We start from the raw sequence: 26217 nt of genomic DNA, 5'->3' as shown, positions 1-26217 counted from the left end.
GGTGCTGAGGAAAGGCATGAGGAAGGCTGGTCATGTGAGGGAGACGAGGGCTCAGACGCTTGGGCACCCAGCTGGCGGGGGGGAGGGAAGGCTGGTGACACCAAGGGCCAAGGGAGGGTGACAAGGACAGCGCAGACTTGAAAGGACGCCCAATCTGGAGCGCTCTGTGGTTGGGGCTCATAGGGACACGAGTGTACATGCCAGTCCCCGCATGGAGACCTGAGGCCTGCTGATGGGAGTGAACCTACAGAGGCACAGGCAGTAAGCTGAGCCCAGGATCAGCGAGAGGGAGAGGGGGGCCCACTGGCCAGTGTGGAGGGGTGAGCCGACTGGGGACTCGTGACTCAACTCGAGACCTGAAAGCTCTAACCTTGGGGGAAGAGTTTACCAATCATTTCACAACACTCCACCAAAACCAGCACATTCTGACCTGGGGACATTCTTTACCGGAAAGTTCTGGGCCAATATCTCAAGCACCGGGTGCCGACAGTCTGAGGGCAAGGGTTCCAAGCCCTGTGGTCCCTGTCCTCCAGGGGGGCCCCAACCCAGCAGATAAATTACAAAGCAATGTGGTAAGCGCTGTACCAGTGAGATTGCACAAAGAGCTACTGTGGAACCAGACCAGGGAGGACCCACAGGAAGGCTCGGGCCCCAGAAGGTGACCCCTTCTCCAGTGCATCACTTTTTTGGTTGCCAGGTACAATTAGAAGCCTGCATTCTAGAAGGGAGAGCAAAAAGGCATTTTGTTTATTTATGATGCTCACACTGCCAGTTTTGGAAAAGGACCAAAAAGGAGGCACAATGCCACATTAAAACACACAGACTGGGCTTCCCTGGTGGCGCAGTGATTGAGAGTCCGCCTGCCGATGCAGCGGACACGGGTTCGTGTCCCGGCCCGGGAAGATCCCACATGCCATGGAGTGGCTGGGCCCGTGAGCCATGGCCGCTGAGCCTGCGCGTCCGGAGCCTGTGCTCCGCAACGGGAGAGGCCACAACAGTGAGAGGCCTGCGTACCGAAAAGAAAAAAAAAACAAAAAAACCCCCAAAACACAGACTAAGCCAGGTGAAAGAGTTGAAAGGCAGCACTAGCGAGGAGGAGGAAGAAGAGGAGGACTGGACCTCAGGCACCTGTTACCCCTTAGACAGAAAGGCTTCATCAAAAAAACACGAACCCGCTGTTACTCAGCATCCTTCTCTCGCACGGCCAGGCACTGACCCTGCAGGGAGAGGGGGCCTGGAATTCGGCACAGTTCCAGTTAGCCTCCATGACTCAGCTTTCTCATCTGCAAAATGGAAATAATGACACTGCTTCCTCCCAGAGCCTTAGGGAGATTCCCGGCATAATCTACAAAAGGGCCCTTTAAATACAGCCCTCTGTCATCGCTACAAACTTCCAGAAAGCCAAGCTGAGGGCTAGTTAGAGGAGGGTACTAATTAATTGGTCAAATAATAGGGTGTGGGGCAAATCACTAAATCTCCCTCTTCAGGCTTCTGGTGGGGCAGAAACTATGGCGGGCAGTCTGCTTGGGCAGCCCCTGCAAACCAGCTCCTCTCCCCTGGGGCCCTCCTCTGAACACATGAATGCAATGGTGCCACATCCGAACCCACTCAATTCCCCCACAAGAACCTTCCTCCCCTTCTTGGATAGGACAGTCCCCATCAGGTAACTGACACTCTCAACCTCCCACTCACCAGGGTCCCAGCTCCTCCCTCCCTCTCACCAACTGCACCCCAAGGCTGGCAAGCTCTTCTGCCCTACCCACCTGCTCCCACCTGCAGCACCCCTCAGCCACGGCCCTGGCTCCGGCCTCAGTCCCCTGGCCCGGATGACTGTCGTAGCCACAGAACCACAGAACCAGTCTCGCTGCCTCTTGCTTCTCTCTGCTCTAGTCCATCCTACGCACCCAGGCGGCACAACGTCCTAAACAACTTCCTAACCTGCTCAGGATGGGTGGCGTCCCCCGCAGCCTCCACGCTCTGCCCACACACGAGGCGCGCTGGTGGCTGGGCAGAGGATGCCAGAAACTTTGCTGCCAATTGACCTGGATCTACTTTTGGACAGGTATTTCCATCAGTTTCTGTGCCTTCAGATCTTTTAATGTCTCTCTGGAATTCTAAAGGGCAAGAGACAGGGATGGGGAGGTGAGCTCCTCTATTTCACATTCCCGTTCCTTCATCTCCACCTTTGGGAGGATGCCCGTTTCTCTCACAGCTGTCAGGAGAGAGAGAGGAGTTAGGGGCTGCGTTCCCGGGGTCTGGGCCCTCACCCCTGTGAGGCTGGTGCCAGCACACAGGATGGTGCTTGCTCCTCTGGGAAAATCCATGACAACCCCCAGAGTCTGTGCTCCTGCACTGAGGCCAAGAAGAGAGAGGAACATGGCAGGCAGCCACTGGGCCAAAGCTGTGCCCCTCAAACCCCGAAGACAGCACTGAGACCATCCTACCCTCCTGAAGGTGGTCAGGGCTCTGGGGACAAGCCTCCAATCTGCCCTTGACTTTGAGAAAGCCCTTGAGCTGAAGTGACCAGAGGCTGCTGAGTGTCTGGGATACAGACCTCTCAGTACCAGAGTTCCCAGAAATGAGTTTACGGGACTCACAGTTACGTAACGCTTCCCTTTGATCCTGTACCCACGGTGAAAGCTTCACAAGAACAAGGACTCTGCTTTGTTCACTCCTCAACCCCTAGAGCACAGAACGGGGCCAACACACAGTGGACTCTTGCAAACACCCATCCAATGGACATATGCGTCATACTTTGCTCCCTGACTAAGGCCCTGTGACTTCAGACAACTGTGTCTTGGCAAATGGAAAAAGTTGCTTAAAGCAGGTAGTTGTTTACTGTTTGCTTCCTTTTCGTTCATTTATTCTCCACATAGACTTGTATTCCTGGGCTCATTCATTCAATTGGTAAATATGTACTGGGCCCAGAGGAGACATGAGGATGGGTAAGACCCAGTCCTCTCCTTCAAGAAGCTCTCGGCCAGGGAGGGAACAGAGAGAGCAGGCACAACCAGAGACCTCAGGTAGCCCACCAGCATGGAGACAGAACTGACCTCCAAGACGGAGCAAGGCACCAAAGGTCTCCTGCCCGACTCCCGCCCAACTCCCACCCAGAGAACAAGCCAGCTCCTTCTCTACCTTTCCGCCCATTTAGCAACTGGTTAAACTCAGACTTTCCAGATCTGGCATTTTTCAGAGGAGGATGGCATGTCTCTGGGCCCCCGAGGGGGCCCCAGCAAATCTGTCTACCAGCCCTGGGTCCCTGGAATTAATTAATAGCCTCATGAATTTAACAACTGTTTACTGAGCCCCTACTTTGTGCCACATACTACTTTAGCTACTGAGGCTACAGCAGGAACAAAGCAGACATTTCTGCCCCTGTGAAACCCACACCTTAGTGGCAGACAGATTATAAACAGATAAAGTGTGAGTAAAATATATAGTATGCTAAATAGTGAGCAGAGTTAAGGAACAAAACCAAGCAGAGAAGGGGGGTGAGAAGCGTTGGGGATGGGTTGAAATGGAAGTTAAGTGGCCAAGGAAGGCCTTGATGGGAAGGCCACTTTGGGTCAAGACGTCAAGTGTGGCTCTGCTCAATACCCACTCTCTGCACAGCCCACACTGGTCTTCAGGACCCCTGGCACCCCTTCCTCTGTTCTCTTTCTGGTATCACTCTGCCTGGGCTGTTTTCTACTACAGACATCCGTGTTTGTCTGGGTCCTTGTCAACCTTCCTTATGCGCCAGGGGGCACCTGGAGGGCAGGGACCGAGGTCTGGCACACAGCAGGAATGCTGTCAATGACTGTCAGCTTTCCGTGGCCTGTCCCAGTCCTGTCGCAACTTTCCTGAAAAGCAGAACAAGCTCAGTGTCAAGGGTCAAAAGGGCAAGGGGCATGTGGGGTGAGAGAATAGGAAGCAACTGCCAGTGTGGGCTCACCGGTCACCATGGGAACCTGGGCTTCCTGCTGTCTTCCTCTGCAGCTCCCCTCCCCACTGGGCCTCCCTGGGCCTGGAGCTCAGCAGGTAAAGCACTGCTGGGCATGTGTGTGAGCTGTGCTTTCTCAAGAACAGGAAAGTCATCGGGTGACTAATACAAAATCTATTTACACTTGATTATCTCCTTCCTGTCCAGTAGGTAAGTCATTCTGGTAAATGATAGACCAGCCAGGGACCTATGCACAGTCCATGACCGAGCCTTCTATCTGTCAGGCAGGAGTGGGCAAGGGCAGGTTTCCATTTCAAAACCAGACCAGGAGCCTTATGTTAGAAGTCAGGAGACCCGCTCTGTGGCTTGCTGCTGTGTGACTCTGGCCAGCTTGTACCCCTCTCTGGGCCTCAGGTGGAAAGAGGATGCAAGACAGAAAGACTGCTCTTCAGGGACAGCTCCAGCCTGACATCCCCCAGCCGGCGGAGAGCTGTGACCCCCGGGACAGGCTGAAGCCTGAGGCGACTTGGAGAGCAGGCAGGCCAGGGAGGAGCACGGGGCCTGCAGAGGGGGAGGGGAATGAAGGGTGCGGAGACTGTTTGGGTAGCAGGGCGGCAGAGCCGGCCAGGTGAGGAAGAGAGGCGAGTGCATGGACATTCTGGGAGCAGAGTCCACCGGCACTGTGGAGCTGGAAGGGCCTGGGCTCAGGGCCCAGACAGAAAGGCCCTCTACTTTCCCACCACCAAAAGGACAGGAAAACAGTGCTGCCTCAAACTATTATATATAGAATGGATAAACAACAAGGTCCTACTGTATAGCACAGGGAATTATATTCAATATCTTGTGATAAATCATAATGGAAAGGAATATTTTAAAAAGAATGTATATATATGTATAACTGAATCACTTTACTGTACAGCGGAAATTAACACGTTGTAAATCAACTATACTTCAATTAAAAAAACCAACAACAATGCTGCCTTGAGCCAGGAGGGCAGAGATGACAGTCAACATGCGAGGAAGGCAGAAATCTCAGGTAGGGTGGCTGGAGGTGACCTCTCTAATGGCCAGTCAGGACTCAAGAGGGCCCCTTCTCTGAGCAGCATTTGCGCGTCTTTGGGGCTTTTATTCTGGAAATCAAGAATAGCAGCTCCAGGAAAGGCCTCTGGAGGCTGGCTGTTCAGAGGGTGCAGACCTGCAGCTCCCAGCCCTGTCTGCCCTGAGAGCAGAGGGCAGCATGCACGCTCCTGGGATGGTGCCAGAGCCAGCTCTTCCTCACAGCCTGGCAAGACCTGGGCTGGTGCCAAGTGGAAGTGGGTGTGGGTGGGGTGGGGGAAGGTGCAGTCCTGACCAGGACAGCTGGAGAAGCCCAATGTGACCACAGAAGCGGGGAACCTAAGTGCTTATAAAGATCCTCATGGAGCCCAGGAAAGAAGGCAGAATCTGATTTTTCAGATGAGAGAGCTGAGGCCCAGAGGGGGGAAGCAACCTGCCTCAGGTCACACAGCAGACCAGGGCAGAGCCAGGGCTAGAATCCACATTTCCTGCTTCCTTCCTCCTGAAACAGGCCACCACTGGAATACAGAGACTTGAATGTGGTACATAACCACCATTCTCTTGGAAGGAAAGTATGTTGCTGCTAGAATAGGCCATGCCAGAGGAAGAGAAGATACAAAAGGATGCCTCCACCCCCTGCCTTAAAAATAGGTGACTGGCTTTACCTGGAGCGTGCCTATAAGCACATGGAGCTTAAGAGGGCAGAAGGCAAGTCTTAAGCAAGGAAAACAGCCACGCCAGGGCAGTGGGGCTGTGTGTGAAATGGCTTTCTTTTAATTTCCTCTTATTGTGCTATAAAGTTGATTTAATAATAAAAACATGTTAAGGACTTTTTAATGCGTAATTGCTTACATATTAAAAATTATATGAAAATGCTTTCAATTAATACTTATATGATTCATCCTGTGAGATGACACTTTGAACAATTTTATATAGGACAGGGAGGGGGCAGGGGGGTGAGAGTCACACCTAAAAATGAGGCCTAAGTAACTGTAAAATTCCCAGTTATTTCTGCAGACCCTCTGGGAGTCCAGGACGGATGTGATAGTGTTTCAGCTGAAGGCAAGGGCTCCAGATGGCGCTGCTTTTCCTGGTTTTACTGCTTACTTAACCTTTCTGAGACTCAGTATTCTCATCTATAAAATGGGGATGATAGTAGTACCTATACCTCACAGGCTCCTTGGGAGGATTAAATGAGCTAATCGTGGAAAGTGTTTGGAGCAGTGCCTGGCAGAGAGGAAAGCCCTCTGAAAAAACAAACTACCACAGTCCTTGTCACCAGCACCACCTTGGGTACCTCTGAGAATTCCTGGGGCTGAAGGTCTGGGGAAGAAGGATCCCAGGTGAGAAATATTCTGTACCTTTAGGCTAACTAGGGTCTCATGATACAATCCGACTTTACAAGCTCTTGCCCCATGTGCTTTTCCTATCAGGATCCTATCAAAAGCCTCATCTCCTTCCACTCCTCTCCAGCAGAGAATTCCCACACCTCCATGCCTTTGCTCAAGCTCTTCCCTCTGCCTGGTTGCCAGGCCCAGCTCTCATCCCCACCACTCCCACCTCCCACCCCACTTGGATGGCCCAAACTAGAAGCTGTGGTCTCTCCTCTGAACTCCTGGAGATTCACCTGCTCACCTCTGTGCACCAACCAGACACCCAGGTCCATGCCTGTCTCCCTGTTTCATGGATATTATTGCTAAAGGCAGGGCACTATTTGCCCAGGTTACACGGTCCAGATTCCAACATAACAGGGCTTAGCAAGGGCTCCAGGGTACCAAGGGTACCACAGAGGGGCTGGGGAACCACCTACTCCAGTATCCTGCCACCCACCTCCAAGTGGGCAGGGGCCCCTACAGGGACTGGCCAGAGAATTCAACAGCACAGAAAACCATGTGAAGAACCGAACAGGCCCTCTGCCCCTCAATATCAATAATCTCAAGCACATGTACAAAGTTTGTTCCTCCACCCAAGACTCACATCAGTGTTGTGTGCCCTATTTTACAAAGCAGCCCCCAACCAGCTAAGCATCCTGACACACAGTCACCCAAGTCAGCCTGACTCAGAGCCCAGCACCCTGGACTTCCCTGGCAGTCCAGTGGTTAAGACTCCGAGCTTCCAATGCAGGGGGTACAGGTTTGATCCCTGGTCGGGGAACTGAGATCCTACACGCCATGTGGCCCGGCCAAAAAAGAAAAAAAAAAAGGAGCCCAGCACCCTTCCCACCACATCAGCAGGTCTCTGTGCAACAGGGGCCCTCAAGCCCCAGGATCAAGTCTCCGGGAAGAAGGAAAGAATGGGCTGCTAAGCAGGGATTTGGAGAGAGGTGGCCTACCTATCGGCTCAGTGGGAGGCTTGGCCTGGGGACACCAAATACATAGACAAGGGAGCAGAAAGGAAACCAAGAAGTGGTGTGATCCTTCCTCTTCAATTCACACATGGAAAAAGCCAAAACCAGAATCTGACCTCAAGAGATGGGCCAAGAAAGACGAAAAGCGGAACCAGGACTGCACAGTTGGCATGAGTCAGGCTGGCACTGAGAAAGGAAGCTGCCAGCCCTAACCAGATCCTCTCCTATTCAGAGTTGGTCTCAGGTGCTCCCTTCGCGGGGCTGATCCTGGGTGTCTAATGATGGGGGTGGACACAGTGAATCATGACATCTCGGAGCTCAGGACTGACACAGACCTCAGGGGTAGCTCGAACCAACCACACATCTGAGACTTAACTACCTTCATATCATCTCCCAGTGCTGGTTGTCTTGCCTCTGCCTGGATGCCTCTAGGGATGGGCAACTCACTGCCTCACAAGACAACTTCACATTTAATCAGTGTGTTAAAAAAAAAAAATCTCAAAAGGATCATGACTTTTCTGAGTCTCAGTTTTCCTACCTATAAAAAGGAAAGCTTGGACTGGGTCACTAGCTTTCCAGCTGGGTTCCATAGAGCCCTAGGGTGTTAAGGAAATATCTCCAGAGCTGCTGCTGAGGTGAGAGAGGTGATGAGGCCAGAAAATGAGGCCCAGGCATACATGGGTTCTGAGGTTCCATGGAGAGCTGAGCCTCCCTTTTGGATCCAGAACCTAATTCCTGTGGTTGACACAAAGGGGAGTCTGTGGGAGATGGTAAGTTAAGGCAGAGAGAAGGGTTAAGAGGAGCCCCTAGAAAAACAGGCATGCTTCTCCATGCCCTCCATCCTAGCTACAGCCAATGGGCTGGGCCGAGTTCTCTGTTCACAAAATCACACCTCCCACAGGCTCCCCACCACCTGCTGCATGGTGCCAAGGACACAGAGGACAAAACCTTACCACTTAATCACAGGCCACGGCGGCCATGCTGGGGAGTCTGAAGACCAAGCTCCAGGGAGTGCACCAGGGCTGGACGGGCCCTGGAGAGAAGTCCTGTGTAGCAGTTAAACAGGGCCTTAGACAGCCCCCCAACTGACTACCCGGCTGTGTTGCCTTGGACTAATTACTTAGTCTCTCTGTGCCTCAGTCTATTGGTAAAATGGGCACCTCCACTTCGAAGAGTGACACTGAAGATCCAATGAGAATTCACACCAAGTGCTGTAAACAAGTACAGGAGAACTTCGCGTGGCCTCCACTGCTGTTGCTGTCATTATTGACCCATCATTCCTCAAACAGGGAAAAACAGAGGCACAGAATGTGCTGCGCAAGGTCAGACAGCCAGTTCACAGACAAAAGCAGCTAGAAGTACTGTTGACTGCCCACTCCAAGGCTACTGCTTCTCAGGGGGAAACTGAGGCCCAGGGGTCACTTAGGTGACAACTGGCCTTCCCAGATCTGCTTGACTCCAGTCTGGTCTCCTTTCAAACCAGTACAGAGATGCACGCCATCTCAGGCAGGGAAGCCATGCTCTTCCTGGCAGCATTATTCTTTTCCTTTGTTTTTTTTTGGCCACAAGGCTTGTGGGATCTTAATTCCCCAACTAGATTGAACCTGGCCCTCGGCAGTGAAAGCATGGAGTCCTAACGACTGGAATTCCCCTGGCAGCATTAGTCTTACGTACCAAAGATGCCTGCCTCGTTACTAGAAGCTACGTGTACTCATACACATAAATGTTACAGCATCAAAAAAAATGGTCCCCCTAAAAGGCTGAATATCACTTGTTCTGTGCCACACCCCCGGCTCCACTGCCATCCCCAGCACCAACCTCTGTTACCTCCCCCTCCCCCGGGAGCTTTGTGGCAGCTCAGTGAGCTACTTCCTGGAACATTTATATGGTGCTGGCTAACCCAGCCCCCATCCTTGCCATCAGTCACTGCGGTGATGGTGATGTTACACACAAAGAATTCCAAGTCAAAGAGAGCTGCTGCAAGGTCATTACACCCAGAAAACGTCCTGTTTAATCACGTATTTCCTTAAAAACAAAAACACGGGTAAATTTGGGCATAATCTCCAAGGTAGGAAGAAAGCACAGAGCAGCAAAGAGAAGGATGCTTCTTTGGAGACAGAATGCCTGAGATCCTACCAGATTTCCAGTAAACTCACACTGCCCTGCCTTGGACCTGGCCCCCGTGGGTGTGCCTCATTAAAAAGTCAAAGTCTCACAGGAGAATTCCACCCAGTTAATCAGCTCCTTACCGCTGGGGTCCATGGCAGCACCCAGGAGGGGCCCAGCTCCACTCCAAAGACACTGAGCAGTGGCGGACCCTCCCCAAAGTCTGGGCTCCCAGCAGATGTTCCCACCCATCCCCTTCAGCCCCCTGCCCCCATGTTCCAAAGATGCAGGTCTGGGCCTCTCCCTTCTGCTGGTGTGACCCCAGGGAAGTGACTTGTTCACAGTCTCCCTCACCTGTGAAATGAGACAACACCCCCTTTGCAGGGACACTGTGAGGTTTAAAGAGTGTATATGTCACGGGGCCCAGTATGGAGCCTGGGACCTGGCAGAGGCTTCCAGCCTCAACAGCTCCTGCCATTTCCTCATGCCCGGATACCTGGGCATCAAACTCAACATTACACCTCCTCCAGCACCCAACCCCAGAGTCTGCCCTGCTGAGCACAGGCCATGCTGGCCAGTCCACCTCCAACTTACTATGTGTCCTCGGGCAAGTCCCTCTCCCTCCTAGTCTCAGTTTCCCCATCTGTAAAATAAGGCTGTTGGGTTTGGATGACCTCAAAGATCCTTTGCTGCCCTGATGTCTGAATGTGCCAGTGTCCCAAAGTTACTCCTGGACCCACCACTCCTTTAACCCAGGCCAAGGCCCGCTGAGTGCAAGACTAGTGGAAGCTACAGGGAGGCGCAGGGCCACGGCTGCCACCACTGGCCCTCAGGGCTGAGCTGGGCTCGGGGCTGCTTCTCTGGGCCTGATGGGGGTGCTGGCACGTGGGTGGAGGTGATGGGGCGTGATGGCGGGAGTGGGTGTTCCTACAGGCCTGAGGTGAAGACTCCACCAGCAGATCTGCTTTCCTGAGTTGCTGGAAGAGAACAGGCTGCTCCCCACCTTGGGACCCTGGCCCCAAACACATACTCAGCTCTTGGGTTCTTGCCGCCCATGGAGGCCGCTTTGCCAGGAGAGACTAGAAAGATGGGAACGGCCACAAGAGGTGGCCCTCCAGCAGGCTGGCCGAAGTCCCTCTGGTCAATTGCTTCCTGCCTCAGCCCTTCACAAAGTGGCCAGGTGTTCTGGAGGCCACACTGGTGGCCAGAGAATTGCCTTCCATGAGCAGGAAGAGCATGACGCAGAGTCCTGGAAGCAGGGCCTGGACTCACACCCAGATTCTTCAGCAATTATCCTACAGGGTCTCCGCAGACCGAGAGCTAACGTTCAACGCGGGCCCAGAATGTACTAAGTGCTCAGTAACTGTTTCTTCCCTTCCTCCTCCTCCTTCTTCTTTTTTAAAAAATATATTTATTTTATTTTTATTTCATTTTTTGGCCGTTCCACATGCTGGACCTTAGTTCCCCGAACAGGGATCGAACCCACGACCCCTGCAGTGGAAGCGTAGAGTCTTAACCACTGGACCGCCAGGGAAGTCCCTCCCTTCTTCCTTCTAATTCAGAAGGAATCAAGAGAAAGTGCTCAAAGACATGAACACAAATAAACAATAATAGAGTCACAGAAGGAGGCACCTGAATCCCAAATCCTGAGACACACAGGGCACCAACTCACTAGGCCTCAAAATTCGGGGGGCTACCCGCCCGCGCTCTGCAGCACGTAGTGACTCTGCTCATATCACTGTCCTGTGCAGGGTCAGAGGAGGCCAACCCACACAGCTGCTCTTCTGTGCCTGGACCATCCTCCTGAGCCAGGAGGACGTTCATGGGGGGCTTCTCCTCTGCCCGTGATCTCCCTACCATCCGCCCATGCCTGGGGTCTGTTGAGATGGCTGATATCTGATAACTGCTCATTCTTTAGAGATGCTCCAAGCATCATCCTGGCAAAAAGAGGCCCCCAGGATACCACATACCTGGCCACATTCTCCTGGGCCCTACACCATTGCTCTGACAGGTTTTATCATCAAGGGCCAATAGGAAAACAGCCAAAGGAGGAAAGTCTCTGTGTTTCCTGTAAACCTGCCACGTAGACCATGGCTCTTTAAGCTGCTTCCAGCCCGAAAATAAAGATTTTCTTGTATGGGGCCAGGGATAATTCTGTCCCTAACGATCTAGTCTGCCCCCTTCTACTAAGTAATAAAAGCAAGGTGACCCAGCTGTTTCTTTTATTGCCCTGGCTGCTAGGAAGTTCCAAGCTAAGTTTTCCATCTCAAGTGCTGTATCTTTCTTTAATCTGAAATTTCTAAGAGAACTTCCCCCCCCACTTCCCCATGTACTTCTTAGTCCCTATCTTGGTTAACTGTACTTGGTACCCTGGTATCTGGACTGTCACTGTGCCCTGCCAGTTTCTTCCTGAGGTCGGTGAAACACGAACAGATAAACTGTGGTAAAGATTCAACACGGCACTGCCCCCCAACCACCACCTTGAAAGTACACACCTTCACCTCTGGAGGCTGGCGGTGACCACAGCGCCCGTCTGCCTCCCTGCTGAGTTGCAAGTCTCTGTGCCAAGGGCTCTGCTTACCTGTCATGATCCTCTGCGCCTCATAGGGCTCCATGTAGCCAGCACTCTCCCCCTTTCCTGCTTTGCTTTTCAGATCATTCTTGGCATCAAAGGGATCTGAGTAGTCATCAGCGATGGTCACCTGCAAGGAAGATGGCAAGCGTGTGAGTCCACCTGTGGCTGTCTACTTCACTTCTGTTCACAGCCAGGCTTTCTCCAACAAATATAAACTGAGCCTGTGCCAGATGAGCAAGGAGTAGGAGGCAGAGGCAGGAATCTGAGCTGGTGCCCACCCTCAGGGAACTCTGATTCTTGCAGGGGTGACAAGGGGCCCATGCTGCAGTGCTCCATCGTAAGGGAGGGGCCTGAGCCTGCATATGTAGGGTGGCTGCTCCGGGCACAGTGAAGTGAGGACAGAAGGGCATCTCAGTACAGAAGCACAGAGGCAAGAACTTGGAAGGTGTCTTCAGGGAATGTGACTTGCTCGATTTAATGGAATGGAAACAGAGGAAAGTTGGAAATGAGCTCGCAGAGAGCCTAGAAATGCTGACATGCTCCTGGAGCTGGCTGAGGCATAGAAGAGCTTGCCTAGAGATAAGTATGTCCAGCGTTCCATTTTCCCCAAATCTGGAACACAACCATCCCTTGGGTAACCAGGCAACAATCTGGTGAGATCAACGCTCTGCAGAGATGACTGAGTCCCCAGACAGGCCCAGTGAAAACACCAAAGCAGCTCAGGGATGAATGGATAGACTGCCAAGGCCAGCGAGGGCCTTGGAAGCAACACATCAGAAGACCCTTCCATAACAGATGGGGAAACTGAGGTCCAGAGCGGGCACCTTGGCTGGACCCTCTGCCTCCCAGAGCCCTTCCTGGACTCCTCTCTTGTCTGTATTCCAGAAAACAGCAAAGTTCCACAACAAACAGAGCAGTCACCTGGGGCTAGGCAGTGGGGACAGCAGGGGAGTCCCCTAAGAGTGTGAGAATCTGAGTTTTGAACACTTCAAAGTTCCACATTTTCCCTGGAGAAGGGTAAAACTTCTCAGTTGGAGGCCAAGAGTAAACACAGCAACTTTTCCTCCCATTTCTTTTTTTTTTTTTTTTTGCGGTACGCGGGCCTCTCACTGTTGTGGCCTCTCCCGTTGCGGAGCACAGGCTCCGGACGCGCAGGCTCAGCGGCCATGGCTCACGGGCCCAGCCGCTCCGCGGTATGTGGGATCTTCCCGGAACGGGGCACGAACCCGCGTCCCCTGCATCGGCAGGCGGACTCCCAACCACTGAGCCACCGGGGAAGCCCTCCTCCCATTTCTGACTACCTAACCTTCAGGAGAGGCACTCTCACCAGAGAGGAAAGGACAGGAACCCGCCAAACCCGTTCCCTTTCAATGCACCCTTTGCTCCACCACAAACTCACTGTGACTTCTGCCCCTTTGGTCACACATCTGGCAAAGGGCAAGTCCTCAGCCTCCCAGCCAGGGCCACCCAGCTGCCTTTCTCGGGAGGGGGTAGGTTAGCTTTTCTCTCAACCCTTGGGGTTTCATGAATTGTTATTTAAATTGTGGGGTTAATTAGAAACCACAGGAGCCTCCACTCTCTCCCAGCTCCTGGAATGTAAAGCATTTGAGCTGCCTGTAAACCCAGGGGAAGGGAAAATCCCCCTTTGTCTGCCGGGTCATGGCAGTTTGTGGCAGCAACCCTGGCAGCAGGAGCCAGTGACCTCCAGTTGCCGGGAATATGATGCCCGCAGCCCTGTCACTGGCGTGTGGCCGGGAGGGCCGACGGGAGGCATAGCACATAGCAGTCACTGCTCCCCTAAGAAGAGCAGGCTTATCGGTGGAAGACCCAAGGCTGGAGCGCCCGCAGTCTGAGCATGTGCAGCCCCCCTGCCACCGCTCCACTGTGGCCATGGGTCAGGCTCCAGTGCCAGCAGGGGAGCTTCCAGATGCTGACACTGTAATCGTGGCCTTTCTGGAGACTCACTGAGCTCAAATGACACCAGACAGGGAAAGATGGGGGAGAGGGAGCGCTAGGGCCCGCCATGTCTTTCATAGGACATTTCTACTCTACCACTTGCAGAACACATTAGGGAGAAAATTAGACAAGTGAACCACTGTCATACAGAACAGCTCAGATGCCAATCCAGTGCATGTAGGGTTTTGGGTCTCAGAGTTCAAGGGGCCTGAAATCTAAAGGAGAAAATGAGGAACCTGCTGTGGATGACATCTAATCTCTTTTCTCTCATCCCGGCCTTCCTTCCTGTCTCTTTTCAGAATGAACACCCTCCGTCTATTCTGCAATGAAGAAGGGAGCAAATATTTCCCCAAGAAAACAAAATCACTTGAGGGGATTAGCTGGGGAGGGTGCTGGGCTGCAGTCTCTCCGTAATCTAGAAATCAACATTCCAGCTCCTCCCGGAAGTGCTCTATGATTTGCAAACACAGAGGCTAGCAGGATGTAAACCAAATCTTTGTTCGCCCTGGGATGGGAGCTCTGGGAGGCCTTCGGTTCAGCAGGTGCTATCTGTATTTTCTAATTAAAATGAGATCTGAGCGTGGGCTGTCACGGGGGCCCTCCGGCTGCCTGCCCTGCTTACTTCCGTTTCAATAAGAATTTACAAATTCTAAAACCAGGAAAAGCTCTTGGTCTCTGCTGACATATGGTTCCAGTTATACCTGCTGACAGTTGAAAATCCTTCCGTTTAAAAAAAAAAAGTTTAGAATTCTGTTAGTTTAAGAAGCAAATCGGAAGATTCCTAAAATGTATATTTAATCAATTTCCTTTCAAACTTCAAAGTGAGGTTGGTAGAGGGGAGGGAATTTGAGGTTTGAGCAACGTGAAACTCAGCAAACAATCACTGAGCTGTCTGACCTTTCACAAAATCATGTCCCGGTTTTTGGAGTAAAAATTTAACCAGGTGTTAGGAGAGTTGAGTGGGGAGTTTAACCACAGTGCCGTGCGACGTGCCACAGGCCTCAGGTGCAAGGACTGGGTAGTGTGACCCAGGGACACTGTAAGTCAGGATGGCCAGGCAGGGGGCTTGAGTGAAGGCTGTTGATTTTCTGAGTTAAAAGAAAGGAAGCGAGAGTTTGCCCAGGAGTGGGCTTGGATTCCTGGGGGGGGGGGGGGTTGCTTTTGCTTTGCTTTAAAATGCCCCGGTTAGCGGACAAGTCTCTTAAATCTAATTAAACAATTCGAGTAAAAGGGAGCCAGCCGGGACTCCTCCACAGGTCGGGCCACTTGGGCACATGAGAAGCCTTCCTTGATTTTGATCTTGGATTGGCAAAGACCCAACATGGCACTGAACCCTTCAGATGGTTTGCTTGCCTTACACAGGGCAGGTGCAGAGCTGAGGGGGAACCCAGGCCACTGGTCCCACCGTTCCACCATGGAGCAGAGCAGCAGAAAGATGGGCTGTCAGAGTGTGGCTACCTAACTCATAGAACACACCTTCTTTTGCTTTCTTGGCCTCCTGGGATAGGCATACCGGCCCATCTCTGAAAAATGAAGCAGGGTTATGGCTAAACCCCAGGCAGGCCTTTTCTTGCTGTCAAACAAAATTGGAGACCCCAGGTTAGCCAGTGCCCCTGAAGGACTTTTATAGGCTCATAAAGCAGTGAAACTGGGAGCTGGGGGTGTGTCCTCGAGAGACCTGTTCCAACCTCCCATTTTTGTACATGGTCCATTGCAGGCCGGAGGATTCTAGAATTCCAGCACACCCGACGCCTCTCTGACAAGGCTCTGGGAGCGGGCTGCAGACTGGAGCTCCACAAGCCTCCTTGCTGCTTTGCATACACTGCTGGGTGGAACTGGTCCCTCCCTTCCAGCAGTCTGAGGCCTGGGTGTTTTTTCTTGGGGATTTAGTTTCATGATAGGAGGTAGTCTTCCAATTTATCCCCAAAGGGAAGTGGAAAGTGGGTGTCTCCACTTGGTCACATGCCCATATGCTTTAGTGAGACAGTGGCACCTGCGTTGAGAACTGGTTCCTCTCCATAGGCTCTGGGTGGAAAGGTAAATTGGTAGAGTCACTGTGAAAGATAACTTTGGGAGCGTCCATTAAAATCCAAAAATGCACATGGATTAACCCAACAATTTCACATTTCAGTATTTATTCCCAAATGTGCACAGGGAGACATGGGCAAGGATGCTTACTGGAGCAAGTAATAAGGAGAAACTGCAAGCACCTGCTATGCCCATCAATAGGGGGATTGCTAAATAAACCGTGCCAGTTTCACACTATGGGATATTATGTAGCAGGTTAAAAAAAAGAAAGTAGTCGCTCTGTAGCTCTATACATAGTGCTCCGAGACATAGCTTTGGGTGGAAGAAAGCAGGCTGTAGAATGGTAAATACAAGATGATTGGGAATTCCCTGGCAGTCCAGTGGTTAGGACTCAGCGCTTTCACTTCTGGGGGCCTGGGTTCAACCCCTGGTCAAGGAACTAAGACCCCACAGGCCGAGCGGCATGGCACCCCCCCCAAAAAAAGATGATACCTATTTATGAAAATTAAACAAAAACCTGTATCTCTATTTAATAACAAAAACATCTGGGGAGACAGACACTTCAAACTGACACCTCTGGGAGGAGGGAAGGACTGGTAGTTGGGTGATGAAAGGAAATTAAAAGGAGACTCGTATGTAATGTTAACACATTTTTCAAACAAGAAAAACTTATTAACGTACTATAAGCAAAACTAAACTTTTCCAAAGCACTCCTCTTCACAGGTTATTTTCGGTACAGTAGATAAACTGCTTCCCAAACTTGCCTGAAGATAGGAATGACACTTGTTTAAAAACAACCAGATTCCTAGCCCTAATAACTTGTATATATATATATATTTTTTTTTTTTTACTTGTATATTTTATAAGCAACCCAGGTGATTCTTATGATTAAAGTTTGGGAAAGGCTAAGTTAAAGCCAGCCCCCTCGCCCACCAATCTAAGCTAAGCCTCCCGATACCACTCTGGAGTTCCACTTTTCCCAGATGTTTCTCAGCCTTGTTCATTAAAGTGAAGCAAGAAGTCAGTGTTCAATGCAGCTCTCTCTTGCTTTCTTCCCTGGGGGTTAACTGGAGTAAGAGACGATCCAGCATGCCTTGGTCCATCTCCAGAATCTGAGACGCAGGAGTAATGGCATCCTCTGTGCAATCCTGAGGACTGGCCCGGATTGAGCAACACGCTTGAGCAGTGTGGGAGGCAAGACCCTGACCTGCCCAGGAGGGGAGCCCCGGCCAAAGCTTGCCCTGGCCGTGAGGATGTGCAAGCCTCTCTCTTTGGAAGCACAGACCCTTTCAGAACAAGACTAGCTGGCTCTCAGCAAACTCTCCAGGAAGATTACCTGGCTCCAGGGAAGGCTGGTGGGACCGTGGAGAGAAGCCACTACTGAAATATACCGGTGTCCCTGATAAAAATCACTCAAGTCTGCTAAAAAAAAAAAAAAAGGGACAGGAGACGGAGTAGCCGCCACCTTCCAGGAGTGGGTGACCTGCACTGTCCCCACTGCCCCACAGGCAGTGCCCCTCCAAGCCATACAGGCACCTATGCTCTGCTGTCTGTGGGAACTGGCAGCATCGGGCTGCCCCAGCTCGGCCACTTGTGGGATGAGGCAAGACAAGTCTCCCCCACCCTGTGCTGCTCTCCTCTCCCTGGAAAGTGAGGGGGCGGCACCCCATGAGGTCCTGGGTCCTTTCCGAGCCCATGACTTCTTCCTGCTCTACTCCAAAGCAAACTGCATGTGAACAAACCTGGGAATGTTCTACATGGTCCCAGTTGGACCATTTCCTTATCAATTCACCGTTAAGACCATGCGTTAGCTTTCTTAATGGTTTGGGGGTCATGGATCTCTTTGGGAATCTGATAACTGACGAAGTGGTTGCTCCCTCCATCATGTTTATATAAGCCTGCAAAGTGTTGGGCACATCTCAGAAAGGTCAGGAGCCCCAGATAAAATGACCAAGCTCCCTCGCATTCGAGCCACTTTAGAGAACAGCTAAGAGGAGAGGTGCTCTCTCTGTCTTAGGGAGGTGATAGGTGCTGACCCTATCATAATTCAACACACCTGGCTGAAAATCCAGGCTGGTGTGTGACTGGCCTGCCGTTTGACCGTGCGGGGGGAGGGGGGCACCGTGAGAGGACTGCCTGGGACTCTGTGGGTTGGCTTGCCAGCTTGAAACCCAGGAGCCACACAGCCCTCTGGAACAGGGGCAACCTGGCCCTCTCCCCAGCTCTGGGAGTCAGGAGGGCTCCTGGAAGGTGAGCAAACAGCGTGCAGGGCATGAGATGGCAGCAGCAGCCAGATGGCTCCATGCTTCTGCCCCCATCAGGGGACCGGCAGGCTGGAGTCCTGGTCTTCCTTTGGGACCCACTGTGACACAGGCCCTGGCAGGCCTGATGTCCCCAAGATGGAGGCTCTGTTGCCATGCCGACCAAGAGATGGCGTTAAGAAAACAGGGATCTGGGGGTCTGAAGAGAGCTCCCAGTGACCGGGGGCTGCCTGGAGAAGAGGCAGTGGACAGATGTTCTGTATAGACTGAGAACTATACAGAAGCAAACTCAGTGAGTCAGGAAGGACATCTAACAGCTAATAAAAGGACACACTGCCTGGGCGCTGGAGCGCCAGCCATTTGGGTGTCCAAGCAGAGGCTCTAAGGTGGGCGTCTGCTTTGGGTCGAGGTCAGGCAACTGGATACCACCTGTCTGTGCTCTGTTCCTTAGCGCAGCTTCGGCTGCCCCCACAGCAGAACACAGCCTTCAAGAGATCCCTGAAAGCTAACACGTAACGCCTTGGTGGGTGGCTGTTTGCAGGAACTCCACTGTGACTGAGGCGGGTGGCATTTCCACAGCCCCAAGGCTGACCAGCGGCAGCTGGGCTGCAGCAGTTGCCTGGGGCTGTGCAAAAACACAGAAAGGCGGGTGGCACCACAGAAAGGACACAGCCAAGCAGAAACAGCCGGGACAGAGAGTTCTGGACCTGAGCTGGCTCCGCTACACCCTCACTGGGTAACTCCGAGCAACCCGCTTTATCTTTTTGAGTTTGAGCAATTCATCTGTGAAACGGGGCAAAATTGCCTGCTTTCTCAACTTCACATGAATGTTGTGAAAAGCAAATAATGACATGATTTGGGGACGTGACAGTAGTTGATAAAGAACAGGCTATGGTGGCCCCTTCTGGGAGCCCATGATCAAGCTGGGGTCTCTGCCCACGAGAAGCTGAACATCTAGTCGGGAAGACCAAACAAACTGGGGTTTCTTCTCAGCTGAGAAGAAACCCCAGCTGAGGCCCCAGTGATTACACACAGAAAATTGGCTGCAATTAGGCATGACAACAGCTGTCACATTTCTCAACCACAAAAAGAAAAATGTTTGTGAATGATCCGTTTTTCCCCCTTTTATGTTTTGGGTAAGATGCACCTAGTCGGGGCACCTGGCTAAGAGGTAGAGAACCTCAGGGCTACCCTCCACGTGCTGAGACAGCAGTGTGCTCCCGGTCTACGCCTGCGTCCAGGGCTCGGAGGGGTGCACAGAACTGGGCTGTGACATACGCAGGGCTATGGGGACACCCCGCCCCATGCAGAGATACAAGCAAGCAGTCCCTGCTTCCCTCTCCCTGTCCCCGGCTTTGACCATCATAGACTAACTCTCCTTACAGGCACAGCAATAAATCATTTCCGACATGGTAAGAAAATTAATTTGGGGAAGATTAATTAGCTACCTTCCTGCATTCAGCCGAAACTCCTGGAAATCAGATGGTGGGGAGGATGCTTTTCCACACCGACCTAGGACCAGTTCCCTTTCTCTCCCTGAAGGTCTGACTCAGTCATGCAGAGTCACCTCAAAGTTCTAGGCCCCACTTTCACGCATGGAGGTCAAGTGCTCTGCCCACAAGGCTCCGGGGGCAGGAGCTCACAACTTCATGCTTCAGTCATTTGGGACAGTCGTCACTATTCAAGCAACCGCCATCTGTTTCTTTGTGCAGACCCTGGGTACTTTAGGGTAAATGCTTCTTTACAGACCAGCCAGTTAGCTGGCCCATGTCAGGAGGTGGTAGTCTCCACTGGTCTTTCCAGTCCTGCCCCTCCCAAGGCCACAGCTGCTTGCCTAGACACCTGCAGGCTCCAACTTGTCAGGAAAAATGCATTCCAAATTACAGCCTCCGTCAGCGCCTCTCGGGCCCTGCTCTCTCGGCCCCCCTCTCTCTCACACGCACACCCCACCCTCCCTCAGTTTCACCCCGTGGAGAAGGCTGTGGGTCATGGGTGGGAGGCTGCGGGAGCGGAGCCCAGCCTGGCCCTCTGTTTACCCCAGAACCTTGCTGTTATGTGGCAGGGACTGGCTTCTCAGCATCTCTCAAGCAGTGGGAGGTTCTTTTTTGAACTCAGAAATAGCTCTATCCTAGAACTGCTTTCAGCCAGGACCTATGGACAGAGAATTCAGTGCATCCCTCCTGAGGACAGAAGCACATGGGGTCTGCAGAGTCACTACATGTGAGGTCAAGAGCTAAAAGGGCCCTGGGAGACGGTCTAGTCCAGTGGGTTTCAAACTTTTATGTGTGTAATTTGTGCAAAGGAACCCCAATATGCTCCACTCTCCACAGCCTGAAAAGCATGAATCTACTGGGGGGCATGAGGTCTTGGGGAGGGGGGAGTGAAGGTCACTGCCAGAAACAGGTAACCAAATGTTTCCTCACTCTCAGGTCCACATGGTTTCTGCAATACCTGGATGGCTATCTAATTTCTCTCTTAAAGTCTTTCTTAAAAATTTCAGGGCAGGGCTTCCCTGGTGGCGCAGTGGTTGAGAGTCCGCCTGCCAATGCAGGGGACGCGGGTTCGTGCCCCGGTCTGGGAAGATCCCACATGCCGTGGAGCAGCTGGGCCTGTGAGCCATGGCCGCTGAGCCTGAGCGTCCGGAGCCTGTGCTCCATAACGGGAGAGGCCACAACAGTGAGAGGCCCGCGTACCGCAAAAAAAAAAAAAAAAAAAATTTCAGGGCATATCCACCACAATTACCCCCCCCAGAAAAAACACCCTAGCGCCTCTTGCAAGTACCTCCACCCAGCCCCGCAGACAGCTCCCTGTGGGAGGCAGCCCCAGGCCAGGCTCAGTCCACCTGGGGTCACCCATTGGGCCTCCCCTCTTCCTCCCCTGAGTTCTGGCTCAGCACTACCCAGCCCTCCTGCAAACCTCATCAACCTGCACCCACCTTCCCAGACAGTCCTTTCTTCCAAGCTTCCTGCTCAAAGGGGGACAGGTGCCCCTCCTGAGGTTTGGGGCCACTGACTAGAAAGTGCTCTCAGACCAGACCTGGGACAGGAAGGGTAAGGTCAGGATTTTCTCCTTCCCCTGGCAGGGCACTCGGTAGGAGGCTGTATCATCAGGAACAGGGAAATGGAATGGCTCTGAAAGTCAGTTACCTCTGGTTCCTCAACCTCCTTGCCTATAAAATGACAGCGGAGTGAGGATTAAATAAGCCAACCTCAGTGATGTACTTAGAACGGGCCTGGCACACGGCAAGCCCCAAGAAATGTCAGTTCCGATCATCATCATCTCAACCCATCATCCAGCATGATGGATTCCCTCCTCTAACTGAGAAGGAAACTGAGGCCTGGGGAGGGGAAGGGTCTTGCAGAGGTCACCTGGATGTCCTGTCCAGTAAGGGAATGCTCATTAGCAGGGTAACAAAACCGGCCTCCCACCAAATGCCAGCTGCATGAAAATCGAAGTCATTTGGTGACCTACATACATATTTATAGCCTGCCTGCTTCCAAAGTGGGTTTTAGATGGCTGAATTTGAGTCATTTTTCTGTCCCATCCACCATTCCCTTCCCAAGAAAAGATCGGGAATGCCCGTGGGGCTTTCTCACAGTAACAGGAGGCTCTGTCCAATAAGAACAACTTCTCCCGTGGACTCACAGGAAAAGTATGTAAAGCAAAATGCAGAGCCCAGACGCCAAGGCCTCTCCTGAGGGTTATGGCACCTCTGAAAACCAGGCCTCCGTGCTCCACGCAGGGCCGGGAGGGAGCAGGAGTGGCCGAGCAAGGCGGCGTCTCCCACCAGCCTGTGTTCCGTGCTCAGAGCCAGGATTAAGGGGAGATGGGGCTCAGGCTGGCACAGGGCATTTCAATAACCAGCAACAGCGGTGCAGGACCCATTCTAAGAGAAGGGTCATTGTCTCCGGATGAGGCCCGTTAGGATGATTCATGCACATTTCCAACATGACAGCCTCAAGGCAGGCCAGGCCAGGCCAGAGTGTCTTTAAGTGTTTAGTGCAAGCAGCACTAAACAGCTGCCCTCCCCCAGAGTCACTGCCTTTTTATGGAGGACACGCAGCATCGGCCATAATCACCACCACCGTATTTGAGGGTTTCCAATTATATTCAGCTTAATAGTGGGTGCTCAATAAATGGTGATTCACTTTTGAAAATAATGCCATGTTCTCGAACCCTCCAGCAACCAAGCCTCAATTAACACCTTCTCACGTGCAGTCCTCTAGGCTACAAAGCTGTCCCTGAGCCCCAAAGCACTTTTTCTTATATGTCCGTGGCACCCTCCTAATGTATGGGAAAGTTACCGAGGACAGAGCTTTACAATGTCATACCCGTCCGTAACGGTGTCAGTGGCCTGTTCAATCATAGTTACCCGTGCTCATGATGTGCCAGGTAACAAGCTCTTTGGTGGGAGGCAGGCTCTGGAGCAGGTTCCTTCCATGTGGCAGCCAGCCTCTGGGCACAGCAGGGCCCCCACAAGGTGTGCTGGGCAGGAGCAGGGGTGGGCAGGGACGTACAGGGCAACACTGGATTCAAGGACCCGAGCGTCAGTGCATCCTGGCTTCTCACCACGTGTGGAGCTCTGGGCACATCTCTTCTCTTCTCTGAGCCTGAGCTCTCCCACCTTCACTGAGAAAACATCTTCCTCCAGGGGTAGGAGGAGACTGAGTCAATGGACCAATGGATAACAAGCTGTTGGCATGGGCGAGGGCACCGGAGAACCTGAAAAGGATGCTGTTCCCACCTCTGAGATGCCACAGGCCAGGTACCTTAGTCTGGGTTCCCCCAGAGGCAGACCCTGAAGCCGGGATTCAGGTGCAAGTGGTTTATTTGGGAGCTGACACAAGGGATGGGGAAATGGGCCAGGGAGGGGAAGGTAGCAGGAAAGCTGGCTGGGTAATCAAGCCAGCTACCAAGGTGGACAAACCAAAACTCCACCGAAAAGGGAAACTCTGGGAAACTGTCCACACAACCCACTGCTCAGAGTCATTTTACCAAGGGCGAGGGGGCAGCGGAGCCAGATACCAACTAACTCCCAGGACTGACTATTGGAGGCTGTTCTTGGGCCCCGGCTTCTGGGCTGCCTCACAAGTGTGGGAAGGCTGGTTGCCCCATCCCAGGACCTGCACGAAGCTTGGGGATAGATGTAGGTACAAGCCAGCTGAAGAAGGCTGGACTGGTGAGCAGGAAGGACTTGGTGGAGGCTGACAGCATCACTGCCTGGGTCTGGGAAGAACCTCACACCTGGTGAGTTTACTCCAGCTGAAGCAATAGGAGGGCCAATCAGATCGCCCCAGGCTCCTGTCCTACTTGGCCCCTAGCCTGCCCACGTTGCTGCTCTCCTCTGAGTTTCAGCTTCCTCATCTGCGCCAAGGGAAGAAGGATCTCCCTGTTCCATCTCCCTCCCAGGGTTCTGAGCAGATAATAGCTTTGCAAAGGCAGTGGGGACTGTACAGAATCATGGAATCAGGTCGTCCCCGGAAGCCACCCTCCCTAGTGCAGGCAGAGTCCCCACACGAAGCCCTGGGCCATTTTCTCCCGGGCTGAGGCCACTGTTCCAGAGAACAAGTGGGCAGCTCCCTGAACAAGCACCTGGACAAAACCAAATGGGGACCCTGATGGGCCACTAGTCCCTACAGAGGCCTGCAACGTTGCCTCGCAGCTTCAGGGAGAGCCCAAGCTCCTGTCCAGCAGGTGAGCTGGTGCAGCATGTGAGCACCTGGGAAGGCCTTGAGGGGCACAGACCCTCACCATGGTGAGCCTGCGTGCGGATGGGCTGCAGCCCCCCATGACTGGCTAATGGAGCACCAGAGCACTGTGGTACCCACACATCACCCACCCTGCAGCCGAGGATGCTGGCAGCCCATGCTGGCTCCTGACTCCACAGTCAGAGTAGCCACTGGCCTATAGTGACACCTTTCCTGATATAGTCTAAAAACGACTCTCCTTTGTGCAGACATGTTTGGCTCAGGCCACGGCCAAAAGTGCAGAAGGGAGAAAATCTGACCTGGCAGCCGGGATTCGGACCTGTTCCAGGATAGGGTGAGCTGCCTGAAGATACCCCCTATGCAGCCAGCAAAAGAGGTTACAGAATCTTTATTGACTAAAAAAAAACCTTATTCTTGGTACTTCAGCAATTGACAAAAAATCCAGTTTCAAAACAGAACTAATAGGAGGATTCAATTTTTCTAAAATATAACACCAAAAAAAAAAAGAGAGAGAGAGAGAGAGAGAAAGAAGTACATTTAAGTGCATAGAAAAAGGACTGGAAGGAAATTCAGTAAAACAAGGCAATGTGGATGTGCACACTAGCTCCCTCCCTCTCATCACCCGCCACTCCACCAGGCTCCTCTCTGATCAAGCCCTCCAGAGCCTGGCGGGGTGGACCGGTGGACTCAGGACCACTGAGCTTTCCAGGCTCATGGACACATTTTTCCACACCCCCTCTGCTCCTGGATGTCCCACCCAGAGGTGCCAGATTTGTAAACATGTGAGTGATTTCAGACTTGCAGCTTTTGCCCTGAGAACCCCAGGGTGATGCCACAGTGCCCGAAGCTTTCAACACAGGGTGGTCCGATTGGCTCTGCCCATCCACACCTCCACGCCCAGTCCCAGCCTGGCATAAAGGGGTCCAAGTAAATGCTGAATGAGTCAATGAGCTAATGAATCAACGGAGGGTTTGTTGGGCCATTTCTCTCCAGGGGGAAGCCTGCTCCACGCCAATAAGGGGCCCCTCGTGCTTAGGGCACATTTTCACTGAAGCCACCTGCCCACTTCCTGGCTGGGCCACCAATGGGCTGCATGACCTTAGGCAGGCCAGATGACTTACTGTCCATCCTGAGTATCCTTATTTATAAAGTGGGAATAATACTAAGATGTAGCTTATTAGTTTGCTGTTAAGAATTAAGTGTCTTAAATATTTGTCAAATGCTTAGAATTGTGCACACAGCACAACGTAGGCATCAGTTAAGTGCTTAGTAAATAAAATAAGTAAATATATACATACTCGCCTAGCACATGCACCTGCACCTAGACATGCAGGTACATGCATGTCCACAAAGGCACACATGCTCCAGGAGGCCACGGACCTTGATTTGTTTTTTCCAGATATGCTGTAAGGTCAGATGTATGCCCTCTACCACAGCCAATGGGCAAAGAGAGAAGGGCTGTGGTCTGCCCTAAACCAAAAAAATCCAATGAGCAAAGTCCAGCCAGGGCACTGACCGACAGCCATGGCCGTGAACCTTGGCCTTTTGCAACAACTCAGTTATCTGCCTGGCTCAGGCTCCTGTGACAGGTGACCCCAGACCCACTGGTCCTCAGTGATGCACAACACCCCTCCCTGGAGATATGGGGCCACCAGAGCAAACACTAGCAGGTGAGATGGCAGAAGAAGCCCTGATAACCACCACCTGTCCTGCCTCCTTCCTCCAGGTTTAGAAGCGGCCTCATCTCTATAATTCCTCCCACTGGCTTCTTTCTCTAACCTCAGGCTTCCTCACAAAGGGCTGTGTGGAGAACAGAGGAAATGCTCTAAGTGGGGATTTCAGGGAGTTTCAAAGGCATAGTCCAGTGCATTTCATTTCTTGAGCTAAGTACTATAGGCTTGTATTTTTAAATGCCAGTACTTCAGGGAGTGTGACATTTATGGTGCCCAGGCCCAGCTTCATGGGCATGTGGCCTGTGAAGTCACACAGGGCTCTGCACTCGGCTTAATGCTCTGTTGTCACCACCTTGAAATTAGTAGTACTTTTTGAACAAGGGGCCTGTGGATTCTTGTTTTGCACTAGGTGGGCCCCACACATTTTGTAGCTGATCCTGATGGTCCTCCACATCCAGAAGTTTCCATGGGGAGCTTGAGGTCCAAACTCTAATCCCTTCCTCTCTCCAGCTGGGCACCATTAGCTAAGTCACACTCCCTGTCAGGACCTCAGTTTCCCCATCTGTAAAATGGGAAGAGTAA

At 52.4% G+C, this 26217-nt stretch overlaps 1 protein-coding gene across 7 annotated transcripts in view; it reads right to left on the bottom strand.

The window, feature by feature from the left end:
• Nucleotides 1-26217, bottom strand: part of SHB (SH2 domain containing adaptor protein B) — a 137996-nt gene that overhangs the window by 76336 nt on the left and 35443 nt on the right. For all 7 annotated transcript variants that reach the window (XM_027105446.1, XM_027105447.1, XM_027105450.1 and 4 more), the window contains exon 2: nucleotides 12016-12136. In XM_027105446.1, the coding sequence (XP_026961247.1) occupies nucleotides 12016-12136 (121 nt within the window). The remainder of the gene's footprint in view (nucleotides 1-12015; nucleotides 12137-26217) is intronic.

The sequence above is a fragment of the Aethalodelphis obliquidens genome, unplaced genomic scaffold (assembly GCF_003676395.1).
Source record: "Aethalodelphis obliquidens isolate GAN/ISIS:26980383/991018 unplaced genomic scaffold, ASM367639v1 scaffold7, whole genome shotgun sequence".
In the NCBI taxonomy this organism is placed as follows: Eukaryota; Metazoa; Chordata; class Mammalia; order Artiodactyla; family Delphinidae; genus Aethalodelphis; species Aethalodelphis obliquidens.
This window is presented reverse-complemented; position numbering and strand designations above follow the sequence as displayed.